The sequence below is a fragment of the Microtus oregoni genome, unplaced genomic scaffold (assembly GCF_018167655.1).
Source record: "Microtus oregoni isolate MIOR12 unplaced genomic scaffold, Mior012 000005F_ref0000423, whole genome shotgun sequence".
NCBI lineage: Eukaryota > Metazoa > Chordata > Mammalia > Rodentia > Cricetidae > Microtus > Microtus oregoni.
Window position 1 is genome coordinate 11,133,170 of NW_024543064.1, and position 18,170 is coordinate 11,151,339.

General features: G+C 53.5%; 1 protein-coding gene across 10 annotated transcripts in view; it reads left to right on the plus strand.

Annotated features, from left to right (window-relative positions):
• The window catches only part of Kazn (kazrin, periplakin interacting protein), a 912,767-nt gene that overhangs the window by 849,561 nt on the left and 45,036 nt on the right, over nucleotides 1-18,170 (plus strand). For all 10 annotated transcript variants that reach the window (XR_005974328.1, XR_005974329.1, XM_041651457.1 and 7 more), the window contains 3 exons: nucleotides 7,575-7,711; nucleotides 11,943-12,113; nucleotides 15,523-15,712. Coding sequence is in view for 8 of the 10 variants with exons in the window: in XM_041651457.1 (XP_041507391.1) it covers nucleotides 7,575-7,711; nucleotides 11,943-12,113; nucleotides 15,523-15,712 (498 nt within the window). In the remaining 2 variants the exon portion in view is untranslated. The remainder of the gene's footprint in view (nucleotides 1-7,574; nucleotides 7,712-11,942; nucleotides 12,114-15,522; nucleotides 15,713-18,170) is intronic.

The following is an 18,170-nucleotide window of genomic DNA, read 5'->3' on the forward strand; positions in this document are numbered from 1 at the left end:
TCTGGTGTTTTAAGTGTGGATTCGGGGGATCCAAATCAAGTCCTTATATTGGCACAGGAATCATTTTACTGACTGAGCCATCTCCCAGTTCCCCCAGCCTTTGAGCCCAGGTGCACGCAGAGATGGGGACTGATCAAACTCTTCCTAGGTGCGTGTGTGTGTGTGTGTGTGTGTGTGTGCGCGCGCGCGTGTGTCCGTGTGTCCATGTGCACGCGTGTATCTGCTAACTTACTCTGGGTCCCACTAGCATACCACAGAGCTCAGGTTCGAACCCAGGCCACCTTTCCTGAGGTCTGCTCTTCATTACTGGTGTTCCAGAACCATCCTCTCCATTCTGTACTAGCTTGGAGATTGGCTGTTACCTGCATGGAACTTTGTCGAACCTTGCTGAGTCTCCCACGGGGAGCAGCAGTGATGAGGGCAGTCCCGAAATCACTGGGTGCCCAGGGCCTCTTCTGGGGGACAAAGCCCAGAGAGGGTGTTTGTTCGACTGAGTTCCTGAGGCCACACAGCATGTTGTTTTGCACCCCGATGCCCTGGTCGTCTCTCTCAGGACTGAGTCCAAGCCATTGTCTTGTTTGCTAATGGCCTCACACACAAATGTCACCCTTTAAGGATACTGCTCACCGTGGGCGTGGTGGGGTCAGGGGGGGTGTAGCTGGTGGCCAGTGTTGTTTCCAGAAATTTCCTCTGCAAGTCTAGGGAATGTTGGTGCTCCCCCTCAGCCGGTTTGCTATTTTTAGGAGGACTTTCCTGGACTCCCCTCCAAAACCTGGAAAACAAACACCTCCCTCCCTACATGCCCCACCCCCACATCCCCCCTTGCTGATGACCTCTGGGGACAGGGCGGAAGCGCCACCCGATAGGGCTTCCTGATGTGAGGAGGGTGAGCAGCCAGCAGGGATTCTGGTTACTGATTGCAGGTCCCTAACCTCTTCCTTGGCTGGCCTGGCCTTCCCAGCGCAAGTTCCTACTTGAGAGTCTGCCCCTAAGCTCACGAGGTCTGGCAGCCTCTAATCAAACCTCTCCTTCCCAGGCCTCCTAGTCCACTCCTGACAGCTTCACCCTTATCCCTGGGGTGGTTAAGCACAGCCGGGCAGAACCACCAGCATCTGCCTCCAGGAGCTCTGCTCCACTCCAAAGGCTCCCCATTTGACACAAGTGATGTGGGAGTGTCATCTATCTGTTGCTTTCATTGGTTAATTAATAAACTGCTTGGCCTTTGATAGGCCAGCCCTTAGGTGGGTGGAGTAGACAGAACAGAATTGTGGGAGAAAGAAAGCCGAATCAGGCAGTTGCCACGATTCTCCCACCCGATACAGACGCAGGTTAAGATCTTTTCTGGTAAGCCACACCTCGTGGGGCTACACGGATTATTAAAAATGGGTTAATCAAGATGTGAGAGTTAGCCAATAAGAGGCTGGAACTAACGGGCCAGGCAGTGTTCTCAAAAGAATACAGTTTCCGTGTAATTATTTCGGGTAAAGCTAGCCGTATGGGAGCTGGGTGGCGGGAAGCGGCCTGCAGCTCCATACTACACACAGGGAGCATAAAGGATGTATCCAGGGTCATACAGCTGGTGTCTGCAGAGCCAAACCCCTCAAGTTCAAGTAAGTCTTGAACTTAACCTGTGTTGTAGGGAACATTTAAAACCTTAAAAATAGTAAGAATTGGTGTTAGAAATATTTTCTAACGCGAGCTCTCTGCCGACTCAAAATCCCAATCAGGTCGAATCAAAAGAAACCAAATTAAAAGATATCCAGGTTTAGTAGGATAGGACGCCTGCAGTCTAGCCGCCAGTGCAACCACCAGGAGGGAAGAGGTAAAACCACATGTTGACTTTCCGGGGAGCAGCTTAAATAGACTGGGGGAGTGGTCCTGACCTCCTCTGGGGAGGGGTCAAGGTTTGAGGTGGCAAGGGGCAAGGGGCACAGGGGCAGGGCCCCCAAAGATGAAGGCCAGAGACTGGGATTTACAACTGGGAGTTTGGAATTCTCATGAAAAGTTGGGTGTTACAGCAACCCGTGCAATTAGGGTATGGTCTCTCTCTGGAATCTAGGAACTGGATTCTAGGTCCCCCTGCCCCTCCTGATAGTAGGTCTTGTCAGGGACCTGAGAATGGTCTTCTGTCCCAGCCAGGTGTCCTTGAGTTTTCCTGAGCCAAGGACCAAGGAAACAGTCTGAGATACGTGGAATTCATAGAACAGAGCCTTCTGCCTCTTTCCCGAGTCTTTGCCCTCCTGTCACTGTCTGTCCTGTGTCCCCAGCACCTACTCACTGCTGTGAGTGGAGCCCTGAGGCGGAGGCGGGACACTTTAAGACCCAGACTGTTGGAGGGACTGTTGAGTTGGTCGTGTGCATTGTAGGATGCTCTCGGATGCTCCAGTGAAGGTGTAGAACACAGGCAGGCTGGAGTCCAGAGCTCACAGGTGTGGTCCCCAGGGGATGGAGTAGAGCCTCCAAGACAGAGGACTCCCAGCTAAGAAGCCAGAGCCAGGAGAGCCCAGAGGAGACCACTGAGAATGGTGGGAGAAGACAGGGAACACCCCAAAGGAGGACATGGCACCAGCCCTGAAGGAGCCAGACTCGGGATTCTCAGCGACTTAGAAATGACCAAGTGTGGAGAAATCAAGGGGTCCCTTAGAGACCAAGGACTTAGAGCTGGAGGTTGACACTGTGAGTAGCCCTTGGGAGCATTTCGCATCAGAAGGAAGAAGAAAAATGGAATTTGCTAGAAGAGAACATGGTGGTGGCTGTAGGGAGCAGACCGGCCATCTGGGAGGCCAGAGAGAAGACCTTGCATTGGTGTGATGCTGGGAAAATACTGGACAGGGCACCTGCCAAGTTTAGGGACTCAGGTGCCTAAGGAAGTCTTGGGTAAAGGGGATGGTCTCACTTTCCACCCATAGGGACCAGGGTGGCGGGGATGGATGGAGCTGAGAACAGCTATCCTCATGCCTAGACCCTGCATTGTTCAGCTAAATTCCTGCTCTCCTGGCAACCAGAGCCTTACAAGCAGAGGAGGGCCCAAGTTCAGACACCGGTGGCATCTTGGGCCTGCCTCCGAACAAGACAGAGAAGCCTGGAATCTAGGGAGGTCTCTGATCTGGGGTTCTCTTTTCCCCAGATGTTCCAAGGGTGTATCCTACATATCACCCAAAAGAAAGATAGCTTTTAGTTGAGAACTGTGTGTGTGTGTAGGGGGGGGGGGTGTTAATGGCATGTAGGAAGAATTGTAAATTACTTGGTCATGGTCATGTTGGCCTAAGCATCAAGAGACCTGGGGTGGCTCGCTGTGTGACAGCCAGCATTCGCTTTCCCTCTCTGGGCCTCAGATCCCCAACAGTAACAGGAAGTTGAACTGAAGGATCCAATACCTCCCATGTTGGTGGGTATTTATTCAAAGGCCTAAGTCCCACAGAGCCCCATGCCAGTCCCCCCTCCCCCTTTTTCCAGAGTCTGTGTGTCCCAAGGAGGTTGGATGGGAAAGCAAGCCTCCCTCCTGCTGACTGCCCATTTACCTGCTGCAACCTCCCCCTTCACCTCAGGAATGCCTAGAAATAGGAGCCCAGAGGCTTCAGAGCTCAGGTTAGCAGGAAGCCACACTGTGGGAGGGGATTCCGTATGAGCTCTTCTCTCTCTCTCTCTCTCTCTCTCTCTCTCTCTCTCTCTCTCTCTCACACACACACACACACACACACACACATCTCTAGCAGCCAAAGGGCAGTAATGGGGCACACAGTGGGATGTCAGATTGCATTTAAGGGAAACCTCAGAGTGCCCCTTGAGAGGCCAAATGGTGAGGGGCTGCATCTCAGAGCGAGAGCATCCGGACGACACTTGGGAATCATGAATCCTCCTCTGGTCTGTGGGAGGATGCAGCGGGTTGTGCTGTCCACGGTGATGTGTGTTTTCTTGGTGGTGAGTGAGGAGGAGCTGAAGGTCAGTGTGTCCTCAGTTTGAGTCCAGGACCTATTTCCCTTGCTCAGTTTCTCTCTCTCTCTCTCTCTGTCTCTGTCTTTCTCTAAGTTAACACTGGGGCCTCTCTTTACTCCTCCGTGAAACAGGCTCAGCTGGGGTTTAGCTCAGTGGCAGAGCACACATGAAGCCTGGGGTTCCATCCCAAAACAACTCAGCCAGGCTTCAGCCCCCCCCAGAACCCAAGGGCCAGAAGACAGACCAGGACAGCATGTTGTCCCCAGTGTGCCATGGGACTGGTTTGGGTGGGTGACTTCAGAGGCTCTGAGCCAAGGGGACAAGAGGTTAGGTACTGGGGCTAGGGGGGCTTCGACAATTCATGGCCAAGTCCTCAGTCTGTTGTATGATGACATCACAAGGCAATGAAAGGTGACAAGAACCCACACAGCCTTAGTGCCTGACACGTCCCGAGTGTCACAGCACAGTGATCATTAGATGTTTGGCTGTGGGGTGTTTTTATTTTGACTTGTGTGTGGTGTGTATGTGTACCTATGCGTGCAGGTGCCTGTGGAGGCCGGAAGGCTGTCCCCTGCCTTCTGCTGGGACTCGTCCTTTGTGGTGGCCTTTGTGCTCTCGGCTGCTGCACCGTCTCTCCAGCTCCAGGATCATGGCAGTAAAGCAAAGCCCAGGAGGCTGAGTGACTTGCCCCAGGTCTTCTGGAACTTTAGGTACCTCTGTGCACACACACCACGCACACTCTCCCGGGCCCAGAATCTTCACATTCCCTGGAGCTGGATCCTGCTCACACTGTGACCCTGCAAGGCCCCAAGGGCACGACATCAGCTGTCACTGTGGCCGTGGTTCCAGTGGCCTGGTTGCTGGAATGAGACCTGCCCAGCCGGGTGAAGCCAGTTAGTTTCTGGGAGTACGGTGCACTAGCCCGCTGCCACATCGGGAGCTCCACCTGGAGAGAAAGAATAAGCAGCCTTGTAGCTAGCGAGGGAGGGAGGGCTGCGCGTGTAGACTCCACCCCTCTGGAACCATAAGCGAAAGTGAACCCTTTCCTAAGTCACTCTCTTTTTGTTTTGTTTGTTGTTTTTTTTGTTTTTTGAGACAGGGTTTCTCTGTGTAGCCCCTGGCTGTCCCGGAACTCTCTTTTGTAGACCAGACTGGCCTTGAACTCACAGAGATCCTCCTGCCTCTGCCTCTCCAGTGCTGGAATTGACAGCGTGCACCACCACTGCCCGACTTTGATAAAGCTTACGATGGGGCAAATCAGAATCCTAGGGGCTCAGTTTCTAACCAAAGGACAAAGGTGGCAAGGATTGGGGGGACCAGCCAAGACCTCAGGGACACTCTCCCTGCTCCACGGTGCCTCTCCACTGTCACACCTGCCAACCTGAAATAAGCCAGACTGTAAACGCTTGTGCACCCCAGCGCTGCCCTCCCTGGCACTGTGGCCAGAATGACTTCTCTGGGATGGGATAAGAGGACTCATCCACCCCCTTCTATAAAAATGGATCTGAAATGCCAGCCAATGGCAGGTGGGGAATTCCCTATGGTGCTGGCCCAGGCTTGCCTGGAGGGTGCTTGCTGACTAGGTGACTTTGTCGGGTCTTGGAGTTTCTTTCCTTTGTCGTTTTATTTATTTATTTGTGGTGTGTGTACAGGGAGTCAGAAGACAACTTGCAAGAGTCAGTTCTGTCCTACTATGTGTGTCCCAGGGTTCCACCTCAAGTCGTCAGGCCTGGTGGCAAGCACCTGTATAAGCCGTCTTGCCTTAGTTTCTTAAAGTCTGGTTCCACCATAATATGCTATACAATGTTGGAGGCAGGACACAGAGCTGGCCCAGCTGTGTCCTCAGCTCCACCCTGCAAGCTTTCAGCTCAGTGGGTCTGGAAACCCAGCCCTGGTGACCTCAGCTGCCGTGCAGCCAAGCTGGCTGCAGAGAGGACAAGAGTCAGCAGGATTCAGCAGGAGGCTCAAAGTTGGAATTCTGAATGCCGACCAGCCCTGGAGTTCCCACTGTGAGGGGCTCCCCGTGGCTCTCTGTGTGCAGTGGCATGGCCCCAGATGCCCCACCTCCCACCTGTTCTACCCAGGGAGAGAGGCCAAAGGGCAGGAGGACCAGAAGACATTAGCTTACGTTGGCTGCCAGGAGCTAGGGTTCTTGGTTCCTGGGGTCTGCCCCTGACCGTAATTCCTTCATGCACACAGACTGAGCCCGCAGGATTGTATGTGGAGAACAAGATGATGAGGTGCGCATAACCTGTGTGGTGTGATTTGAACAGCTTTGAGACTGAGTTCACCTATGTCCCAGTTCACCCACTTGAACTTCATGGGGCTGTGGTATTCAACACAGTCAGAGTTAGAGCTCCAGACAGCCGGGCGCTAGAACCGCCTCACCTCAGAGAAGGCTCCCACCCTTTGTAGCCACCCCACGTCCCTATCTTCTCCATCAGCTGCTCTACTCTGTCTCCGTGTGTTTCCTCTTGGGGACATTTTGAGGCAGTGAACTCACAATGTGTAGCCATCAGTGACCGGCTGCACCTGGCTGCTGTCACGAAGCGTTTCTTGGTTAAATCACGCGTCACTGTGGCCATGGGTCTCTTTTTTGTCATTCGCCATCCCCGGCTGAACATTTAGACTTTGCTTATTATGACTAACACTTGCTTATATGCAGAGGTTTCTTAAATATTTATTTTTAATCGTGTATATGTGTAGGTGGGTATGTTCACACAAGTGTAGGTTTCCATGATGGTCAGAAGAGGGCGCCAGAATCCCTGGAACTGGAGTTCCAGGCAGTTATCAGGCAGCTGATGTAGGGGCTGGGAAATGAACCCTGGTCCTCTCCGAGAGCAGAACCACTGAGCCATCTCTCCAGGCCCAACAGTTGCCTTTTTATTCTTGAGTTGTAGGGATTTATTTTTTTATATTTTCATTGCATTTAATTTAGAGAGAGAGAGAGAGAATATACACATCACATATGCATTATGGGACACTTATGGAGGTCAGAGGACAGCTTATGGGAGGCAGCTTTGTTCTTCCACCAGTGGGTTCTGGAGATTAAACCCAGGTCGTCAGACCTGATTGTGGGCATGTTTCCCAGCTGAGCCATTTTGCTGGCTTGGGATTTATTTTTTCGATTCTAGATGTATCTTATTGGATATGGGATTCATAGGTATTTTCTCCCTCCTGTGGGCTGTCTTTTCCTCTTCTCCATGTCTCCCCGTGGGCACAGAGGTTTTCATTCGGCAGAGTCCAGCCCTATGTGACCTGTGATGTTTGGTGTCTTATCTTGCGTGCCATTAAACCCTTACATGTTAAAAGTCAAGTGAGGCTGGCAAGAGAGTCTTGGACTGGGCTGAGCTGTTCTGTGGACTGGGGTGGGGGGTGACCCTGGGGCTCATTTCAGCCATAAGGTTGGGACCTCCCTTCGTATGAACCCCTGACACTAGCCATGCAGTCCCGCAGTGCTTCCCTTGTAGATACTCAAATCAGAGAGATGAGAAGGGGGCCTGGCTCCCAATTGCTGCGGTGTGGGGGTCCAGGAGAGATACAGTAGCGAGTGAACCCCACCTTGTCTCCTGACAGAAGGCACCCAGAGAAAACAGCTAGGGCACCGGGAGCTAATTAATGCCCTCTACTGTCCACAGCCATGAAAGCCGACCGGAAACGCTTAAAGGGCGAGAAGACCGACTTGGTGAGCCAGATGCAGCAGCTGTACGCCACCCTGGAGAGCCGCGAGGAGCAGCTGCGAGACTTCATCCGCAACTACGAGCAGCATCGCAAGGTCAGCGCCTCTCCGGTCCCCTGTCCTCTCCTGCTCGTCCCTGCCCTCCTCTCTCAGACATACATGATCCTCCTTTCTTCTCTGCCTTGAATCCCAGAGCGCCCTTGGAGGCTCCACTGTGTGCTTCCAGTCTGGACACTCCAGGAAAGCCAGCCCAGCTCCCGGCTGGACCCTGTGTCCCTAGGTGGACAGGCCTGGACAGCGTGGACTTGGGAATCCAGCTGCTTCAGTTCCCTGCTCCTCTGGGCATACCCTTGGACCTCACCCTAGAGCCTCAGTTTCCCCTTCTGTGGAAGGTGCAGAGCTGTTGTGAGGACCGAGTACTGAGCACTGAGCACCCGACACGATGAGCCACACCTCATCCGTAACACCTTAGCAGGAGTGTGAGGAGTCAGCCAGGAGCCGTGGGAGACGGCAGGGCCTGCTGCCTGCAGAGAGGATGCTCAGAAGGCTGCCCGAGGAGGTGGCACTGTGTCCCTGAGTTGGGCTCCCTAGGACTTGCTTTTCTCTTAGTGACAAAATGACTACCCACCAAAAGCAGTTTCATGGGGGAGGGGTTTGTTTTGGACCATAGAATCCAGGCTGGTTGGAGAGACGGTATGCGGCTGGTCACATGGCTTCTGCAGCCAGGAAACAGAGGGAGATGAATGCCTCACCCATCTTCTCCTTCTGATTCAGTTTGGAGCTTTGGCTCATAGGATGGTGCTGCCCACCTTCGGGGTTCGAATTCCCACCTCAGTTCGCCCCATCTAGAAATTCCCTCACAGACCCAGGCTCAGAGAGTCTACATCCTGTCAGGTTGGCAGTCAAGAGTCACCGCCCTGGGCTCCTTGGGATGAGGAGGAGTTTGTAGATTGCATGGCTGTAGGATTTGGGTCAGTAAAGACTCATAAGAGTGTGTGGTGTAGATGCCTCCAAGGGGTAAGAGTCAGGCCTCTGTGAGCCACGGTGTTGAGCTATTTTTGCCTACTGTTGTGCAGGTCAGAAAAACTGGGCCCGCAAGAGGGCTCAGAGGGCATAGGCACTTGCTGCCAAGCCTGACGGCCTGAGTTCAACTCCTATTGTGAGGGGAGAGTTGGCTTTCGACCTCCACATGCCATGTGGGCTAGAGTGCTATTGAGTTCACGGACGTTTGATCATACATGTGTTCCCTGTGTGTCACTGTGCCCCCAGTGCCTGGCAGGAACAACTTGAGGGAAAGACTTATTTGTACTCATGGTGTCAGACGACCATCATGGAGCGGGAACAATAGGGAAGTTAATGGCAGTGGGAGCACGCGAGGGAGGCACTCACATCATGGCTGACTGGGAAGTGGAGTACGAGGCTGGCAGGAAACAACAGAAGCAGAGTACTGTAGATGGAGCCAAGGCAGCAATACAGCCTTCAGAGGCTCTCCTCTAGTGCCTGCTTCCACGCGCCTGGCCCCGCTTCTTGAAGGCATCACACTCCCCAAAGTGTGCCACGGTGGGGGGGGGGGGAGACGGAGACGGCAAGCGTGCAAAACAAGAGCCTGTGACAGGCGTATCCAATTCATATCTAACAGTTCAGCCTGCAGCTTTGGGGACAGGAGGGCTGAATGGCCAGCTCTACAATAGCAATGGTGGCAGACCACGCGAGGGTCCCAATCAAGGGGGCCACATCTGAGCTGCAGGTAGAGGCCAGGTGGCAGCAGCTGGGCTGGAATTGACATGGTTGTCACGTGCCTACTGTAGTCATCACCCGCAACGCTCGTTGTCACTTCCCAGGCAGGCAAATCTCTTCCTCTCTGTGGTCAAACGCCTCTAAGCAGGAGGTACAGGTGCCTCCTGCTTGTTCTGTGTCCGGCCAGGTTGGAGAAGCCAGGGGAATAGCATCTGAATGACCTTGAGTTACTGACAGCCCAGGCCACTGTGCAGACGACAAGACTAAGGTGGTTAAGGGTCTGGTGACTGATCAAGACCAATTATTTATTTTTGTGGTGTTCAGGATGAACTTATGCAGGTGCTCTACCACAGAACTGGCGCCTCAGCCCCTCACTGGGGGATTCTAGGCAGGTGCTCTTTACTTGGAGATACTTTGTAGAAACTAAAGCTGAAGACTTAGTTTCATCTGGCAGACGTGATTTTCATTTTATGCAGGAACCAAATGAACAGTGTTAATAGAACTCTCTGGCTCCCCAGTAACTGGGCTGCAGGCTCTCAGCCTCCCTTGGCCCACACTGGCTCTAGGACCCCCACAGACCCCAGTCGAGCAGGTAGACAACAGCGGGGACTCAGAGCTGCTGACAAAGATAGACTTGGCCTGCCCAGAAAATTTTCAAAATTACAACATCCCAGAAAACTGTGCCAGAGACACACGCCCTGTCCCCAGGGTGCAGCTGGAAGTGTCCTTATAGCAGGCCTGGCAGCCGTTGCAGAGCTAGGCACAGGGTGATCCTCTGCTGCCACCACCTCACCACCCCTTTGTCCCCGTAGCCTCTCACGACTGCCCTGGCCTCGCCTGCAAGACCTTAATTGTCTTAGCCTTGCCCTGCCCTTGCATGCTTCAGCCACTAACAGCCCCTCGGCCCTGTCAAGTGTCAGATCCACAGGGAAGGAATTCCATGGGTCTTTTTCTTGCTTCCATGACCAGTGGGCTGAGGGCATTTCTCCTCTGAGCCTCAGTTTACCCCTCTGTGAAACAGGAATAAATAAATGATCTGCCTCATGTGTGGGTGATCAAATTCAGGCATGCATGTAAAGCCTGCAGCACTGCCCTAGCCACCCTGTGACTGTTGCTGCAGAGGCTGCTGGCCTCCCTGCCTGGGAACAGTGTTGTGGCGACATGGGTCCAGTTCTTCAAAACACCTGAGACCCTTTTCACCTCGCCCAGGCCCTTCATCTGCTCACCGCCAGCAGAGCAATCAGGATGGAGATGAAAAGGCTCTCAAGGGTCCTAGTAGGTCTCTCTCCTAACCCAAGATCACCAGCCAGCTCCCAGAGGTGTCGCTTACCGAGCTCCCAGGGGTGGTCAGTTCTGCTCTGGATCATACAAGCACAACTTTGTCTGGCTGTGTCTGCTTCAGATCTCTGTTGGTGGACTGAGCGTCAGGTATGAGGAAGGACTGGAGAAGGCACTAGGTGGTCACCCTAGCTGGTGATCAGGGAAGGCTTCTTGGAAGAAGAGGAGTGACAGGGACCTTAGAGAATGAGAAGCTTCTAGACTGAGCTGCAGGTCACAGGGATATCTCAAAATGCAACCAGGGCAGATGGGGAAACTGAGGCCGTGCTGACCTGTAGGATTCTCTCAAGAACTTCAACTGCGGCTGTACACTGTGGAAGCCACATCCATGAAGAAAAGCTGATCCCACTTGGCTACCTGGTCTGGCCATCTTGGCTGACCTTTAAGTACAGAGTTATTATGTCAGACAGGATGGTGGCCACTGTCCTCTGCACTGGCTGTGGCGGGGTGGGGAGGCTAACACACCTTTCAGCTTTAGGTGTGGTGGTTTGGTAGGATGGGTTGGGTTCCCCCCAGGACTGCCCCCAAAACAAGACCACAGTTGCTCAGAGGTCAGGGTCAGTCACAACTCTTTCTGGGGCCTGCCCCACACCTGACTGGCACCACCCTCTGGGATCCATGGTTTGTGCAGGAAGCCGAGAGAGCCCTATGTAGGTGACGGGAACTTCCTTCCTTGTGGATGTGAGAAGGGCAGGCTACTGAGTGTCCCATCAGCTGTGACCTTGTGCAGTGTTGGCAGGTGGCAGTCCAGATAGTGCCTTCTTCATTTTGCTCTAACATAGTTCATCAAGCGAGAACAACAGCCCCAGGAGCTGGGAATGTGGAGTTGGCAGAGTGATTGCCTGGCATGTGTGAGGCCCTGGGTATCCCTAGCACCACAGAAACTGGGCCAGCCCTTGGGAATTGGAGGCAGAAGAATCAGAAGTTCAAGCCTGGACTTCATAGAAGCCCTGACTCAACACAAAATGCCTCAAACCAAAAACAAACAAAAAACTCTTTCACCCCAACTTTCATCAGATCACACTTGGTTTTCCCCATGTGAAGTTGTCCCATCTTTGAAAAACGGTCCTATTTTACTCCGCCCCCAGTTTCTATAGAGACGAGCATCACCCAGATTCCCTCATCAGGAAAATGCTCTCCGAAGGAGTCCAGGATGCTCACCCCATAGCCTCCCCATTTCCCTGCCCACCTCGATGAGCCCTCCACCCTGTGCCAGCCTGCAACCCACCCCCCTCTCTCACCCCCACCACAGGAGAGTGAGGACGCCGTCAAAGCGCTGGCTAAGGAGAAGGACCTGCTGGAGCGAGAGAAGTGGGAGCTGCGACGGCAGGCCAAGGAGGCCACGGACCACGCCGCGGCTCTGCGCTCCCAGCTGGACCTCAAGGACAACCGCATGAAGGAACTGGAGGCCGAGCTAGCCATGGTGAGCTCCCCGTCCACTGGAGTGGCCCAGGTCGTTACTAGAGCTTGGAGGTTGGCAACTGAGGAGCAACGATGGGCCTCCCAAAGCCCCTGGGGGAGGAGGCAGTCACGAGGCTAAGGGAGAGCAGTGGGCTACATGATACTCACGATCTGGGGACGCCCTCAAGCGCAGGAGCATAGGGACCCTAGGAGGCCTCGCCTGACCACACTCCCCCAGTGGCTGCTAACGAGTAGGGAGATGGGAGGATGTATTTTGATTCAAAATAATCATAATTGTTTGAGGAAAATATCTGGAAAGAAATACACAAAATATTAACATCCCTGAGTCTAGGATTACAAATGACAGCATCTACTTATCTGTGCATATGTAAATTTATATGTATGCATGCAGCATATACCTATATGTGTATCAACTCTATTTATGTAGGATATCTAAAGGCTTTTGGTCCAAATGTATTTGTAGCAAAATTGTCTTTCTTAGGTCATCAGGGAAAAAAGAGATGGATTTGTTACTGTTTTTTAATAACTGAAATCCATCGAAACAAGAAGACGTTTCAAAAAGGCACGTGGCATGTGTGTGGGGATCAGAGCAAGTTCAGGGGTCTGACAGAGGTAGACGCGTCCCAGACTTCAGCCCTGGCTGCCAGTGTGACCTGAGCCATCTCCTATGCATTTCAGTTGTTAGGACAGGGTCTTCATTTCATCCCGCCTTCCCCATGACATGGCCGGGTATAGCCAGAGCATGCAAAGTTGTATGGTGACTCCTATTGACTCTTTATTTTGTTCTAATTACATTTGTGTGTGTGTGTGTGTGTGTGTGTGTGTGTGTGAGAGAGAGAGAGAGAGAGAGAGAGAGAGAGAGAGAGAGATCAGAGGACAGCTTGTTGGAGTTGGTTCTCTCTACCACGTGGGTCCTGAGATTGAACTCAGATCGTCAGGCTTGACAGCAAGCATCCTTACCCAGTGAGCCATCTTAAATCTGCCTCCCACCCTCCTTGTGTGACTCTTTAGTAGTGGGCTGTATTGCCCTGCAAGGGGCCGGAGCCAGGTACATCAGTTACAGACCTCCGTGGGGATGCTTGACCTCTCTTTGGCCTCCATTCTACTTGGGGGTTAGGCAGGAGACCGCTACCGTGGCATCTATAGAAGGTGATGGCAGGATAGTTTGCACAGCATGAGTGAAGCTGCCCTGAGCAGGGCAGCTGCCTTGTGCAATGCTGACCCCTAGTGGTGAGAGCCTTCCAGGCAGGAAGACTACCTCCACTTCATGGCTTGTTGATACTTCCTGCAGCCCTGAGGGGACGGGTGGGAAAGACCCTGTGTGGCCAGATAGATGAAGCCCATCTTGGTGCTTTGATCCCTGGCCTCAGTGTCTGATGGGTTCCCTGCTGTTCTCTATACTTGGAACTAGCCCCTCTGGCTTCTGTTCCCGATGTACTAACACAGAGCCTGCTTTACTCCGGCCAGAAACTCGGCTCCTCCCTCCTCCCTCCAGACCCTCTGTTGCTGCAGGCTTTGAGCCTTCCTAGAGGCAGAGGGTAGTGCTTTACATGGACCCGGACCCACGATGGCCCCCTCTCCTCCAGGTGTCCCTCTGACAGCCCATTCCCATCATCCCTTAACTTCAAGCTAGACCTTTCTGCTCTGAGGTCAAGGGCAGAGGTGCAGCCCTCTCGGAGAGCGTAAGTCGCAGAGATCCTAAGCAACAGAGGGCAGCTCTGCCTGACAGAAGCACGTGGGCATTCCGGAAGGAAGTCAGGACCTGCAGAGGCAGTAGGAAGGCGGGGGATACTCAAGGTTACACAGCAAGTTCCAGGGCAGCAGAGGTCAAGCCCAACTCTGGCTGGACTGTAGTCACAGTGGGCACAGTCATCCCAACTCAGAAATCCCCAGGAACTCGATCTTCCAGGTTCAGGATGCTCAAGGGAAGATGGGAACCCAGAGAGGAGAAGTGAGGGAAGGTCAGAGGTCAAGATGAACTCCCAGCGTTGAGTTGTAGGTAGTGGGAATGATTAGTCAGACATGCTGAGTTGATTGCTGGTGGGAGATGGTCTTCTCCGCCTGAGCAGGCACAGCCTGAGGGAACACTTGCCTGCCTCCTCTGAAGCTCACCTCTGCCCAGGAGATTTCCTTCCTTCCTTTCCTTTCTTTTTTTTTTTTTTTTTTTTTTTTTTTGAAATCTTTATCAGAGGTTTCAAGTCCCGCGTGGACAGCATCAGAGACTCTCGGGTCTAGTGCCTAAGGGGTCTAGACACAGAAGCCCTAAGGGATCCCTCACTTCTCAGGTAGTGATGTTCTACCCCACACTACTCATTTAGCTTCCTCTGCCCCGCAGGAGCCCTAGAGAGCTGCCCAAGCCATAGAAAATGGTTAACTAAGAGTATGCGTAATCCTGTGTCTAATGTGTGCGTCCAGTCCCCCCAGCAATTTAAGATCCTGCTGTCTGATAAACTCCTGCATACTGGGTAGAGTGGGGAGCTAATATACGAGGTCTCTGAGGCAGGACAGAGAGAAGACCCGTGGCCTTCACTACCCCCAACCCCACACAGTGCCTGTCACGCCTGTGGTGGTCCCCCAATATGGGCCTTGTCTTGTGGAGCCCTTTAGGCCAGCCTTGTCTTCCACCATCTCAGCTCTTCTCACTAATCCTTCTGTGTGTTCTCCATGGCAGCCCACCCTCCTGCCAGCGGGAGCTAGATGACTGTAATGAAGCGGTCCTGTGTATGGTGGGGTGTCGGGTCCTTCCCAGGCAGTCTCAGGACTGGCTTCTCTGCCCCATGGCCTTCCCTTCTCACAGACTCAATCTCAGACCTGCCTTTTACAAGGCTTACCAAGAACACGCCCTACGCCGTGTTCTTAGGCTATCAGAATCCCGGCTGGGGTCGGGGTGGCTCTGTTGATAAAATGCTTGCACCTCAAGCATGAGGACCTGAGTTCAGTTCTTCAGATCACGTGGTAAAAGGTGGAGGCAGGATCCCTGGGCCTTGCTAGCAGCCACGCTTAATCTAATCAGCCAGCTCCAGCGAGAGGCCATGTTTCCAAAAGCAGGGTGGGTGGCTGCTGTGGACACCTAACATTGACCTGCGGCCTCCACACACGTGCATGCGTGTACAGGGGCACACACATGCACATACATGCACCCACAAAGAATCCTTGCTTGTCCCTGGAGACCCCCAGAAGTGATGAGTATGTACTTGCTTCCTTCTTCCCGACACGGGGTTCTCACTTTGCCCTTAATAACAGCCGAAGGTGAGACCCCGGTGAGGTAGGGGAGACCTGTATTACAGGCACATGGCCTGCACCACACTGCCAGTGGCTCGCTGGTATGATAGTGAGAGGTGCCTGGGCAACCGCACGAGAGGTCCCCTCTGGTTACGTGTTCTTCTTCCTGTCTCCCGCTCTTGCTCCAGGCCAAGCAGTCCTTAGCCACACTGACCAAGGATGTTCCGAAGCGGCATTCACTCGCCATGCCTGGCGAGACGGTGCTCAATGGCAACCAGGAATGGGTGGTTCAGGCTGACCTCCCGCTGACTGCTGCCATCCGTCAGAGCCAGCAGACGCTCTACCACTCCCACCCTCCCCACCCTGCAGACCGGCAAGGTGAGTCCTGCCCGGCCTGGTCCTAGGCCCAGTGGGAACGGTGGCTTCCTCGTTCATGCTTTATCGGCCCCCAGGACAGACGATGCCTCACGCTCGTAACCGGACCTACTAAGAGATAGGGCTTCGGGCAGAGCTGAGTCCAGAGGCTCAACTGGGCCTAAGGAGAGCTAATTACCCTGATCGGCCAGCTTGGGTTATATGGCCACCCCAGAATAAATGACAATGTCTGGGAGGGCTGATGCTCTGATTAGTCAGCCTGAGTCACCCCCCCAGCATCCTTTGGCGGGGAGGGTACCAAGCTCCTTGAATGACAGCTGTAGTAGTCCATAGGTTCACACTGCTGAGATCATAGCCTGGCTCTGCTGCTCACAGAGGTCGTGACCTCTGACCCCAGCACAAGGGTCATCTGTTCCTCTGGTATAAGAGATGCTGGATTCTTTCTTAATGCTCAGTGTGTGCTACATGTCTGTTTGCTGAGCCCTCCCTCCCAGGGTTGCCAGAAAGGTAAAGTGTACAGAATTCCCAAGTCAGGGCCTTGGTAAATATTAGCTGTCCCTTCCTGTCAGTGCTGACAGGGGATACACAGGGTTTCAGACTCCTTTCTGTAAACAGACCTTGAACCTGCCTCCGCTGAGCCGAGACAGCAGCTGTGTTCTGCTGACCAAAGCAGGGATTCCCCCACTGCCAGGGCGGTGCGGGGAGATACAGCAGGCCTTTGAAGCCAGGTCAGAACTAAAGACCTTAGCAAACATTAGTCCAGCTCAGCCTCCAGTCAGCCAGGGATGCTGAACCCCAGGGGTAGCTAACTACCTGCTCAGTCCCAAGATCCAGGTATGCAGATGGCTCCCCAGCCTCTGGTCCGCCTTGGTGGCAGGAGGCAGAGGTGCTGCTGAAGGTGGGGTGAAGGTAGGGTAGGCAGAACCTGCGACCGTTTAGAAATTAACGGAGCACTCTTCCTGCAGCTGCAAGGGCCTTGCCTGGGTGGGGCTGACGTTGAGTTGTGGTTAACCAGGCCACGGGCTCTGCCCTCTGGACTCTTCTTCCTTTGCTGTCCTTGCCTTTCCTGCAGCCAGCTCGGATCTTTTTAGTAAGCATGTCTCCTCAGAGATGCTTCCAGGCCCTCTCCCTGGCTGTGCCCCAGGCTCGTCCATTCTTCTATAACTCGGTATTTACCTGCACGGGGGTCACCCACCTCCACACCAGGCCATCGCTGGGAAGGCCTTTGGCACGTGGCTCTTTTCCCTCCCTACAACACACACCACAGCAGGCACATATCCTACCCCACTGCTCTGCAGAAGGGCCGTCACCAGCACCGTTTTAGTTTGCTTTATGTTGCTGTGACGAGCTCTGTGACAGAAGCCGCTTGGAGAGGAAAGGGTTATTCCATCTGACAGCGCAAAACCTCATGAAGGGAAGTCAGGGCAGGAACTCAAGGCAAGAAACTGGAGGCAGGAACTGAAGCAGAGACCGTGGAGGAACTCTGCTTCCTGGCTCGTTTCTCCTGGCTCGCTTAGCTTGCTTTCCTATACTACCCAGCCCAGAGGTGGCACCACCCACAGGGAGCTGGGCCCTTCCACGTCAATCATCAATCAAGAAAATGCCCACTCCACACACGTGTACACACACACACACGTGTACACACACACGTGTACACACACACACACACACACACATACATTTGCCTACCAGCCAGTAAGGAGGCAGTTTCTCAATTGAGGGTCCCTCTTCCCAGATGACTCTCGCTTATGTCGAGTCGGCACAGAAAACCAACCAGCACAGGCACCTCCATGGCTCAGATAATCAGATTGGCTCAAGAGGGTGAGGAGCATGCCCTGGACCATACAGCCTATAAAGGAATTCGCTCAGATTAGAACTGATTGAGAGCCATCAGCCAGCGGCTTCCCCGTTGGACCACATGGTCATTGGTGGCAAGGACGGTTTGTCAGGAGTGCTTGCCTGGAGTGGATGCCCAGGTAACAACGGTCCCTCTGTGCGGTACTGGCACCATCATATGGGAGAGATCTGTAGCAGGGTCCAGCAGGCTTCTGAGCTATGGCTTCTGGGAGAGACCTTTTATCTACCACTTTAACTGTTTACAAAGAGCCAACCCTGAAAGTCCAGGAGGTGAATGTGTCCTAGGACCCACGGTGCACTCGGTGCCAGACAGACAATGCAGGTATAAATAACGTCCCGCTATAAGATCTGCAAAGGGGACTGGGGGGGTGGCTCAGCTGGGAAAGTTCCGGATGCAGAAGCATGGGGACTTGTGTTCAGACCTCAGAAGAAGCTGGGCATGACAGTGTACACCTGTAATCACGGCCCTAAGGAAATGAAGACTAGGGTCCTGGGGATCACTGGCCAGCCAGTCTAGCTGATTTGGTGAGCTGCAGGGTCAGTGAAAGACCCTGTCTCCAAAAGCAAGGTAGACAGGGCTGGGCAGGTGGCTCATAGTTAAGAT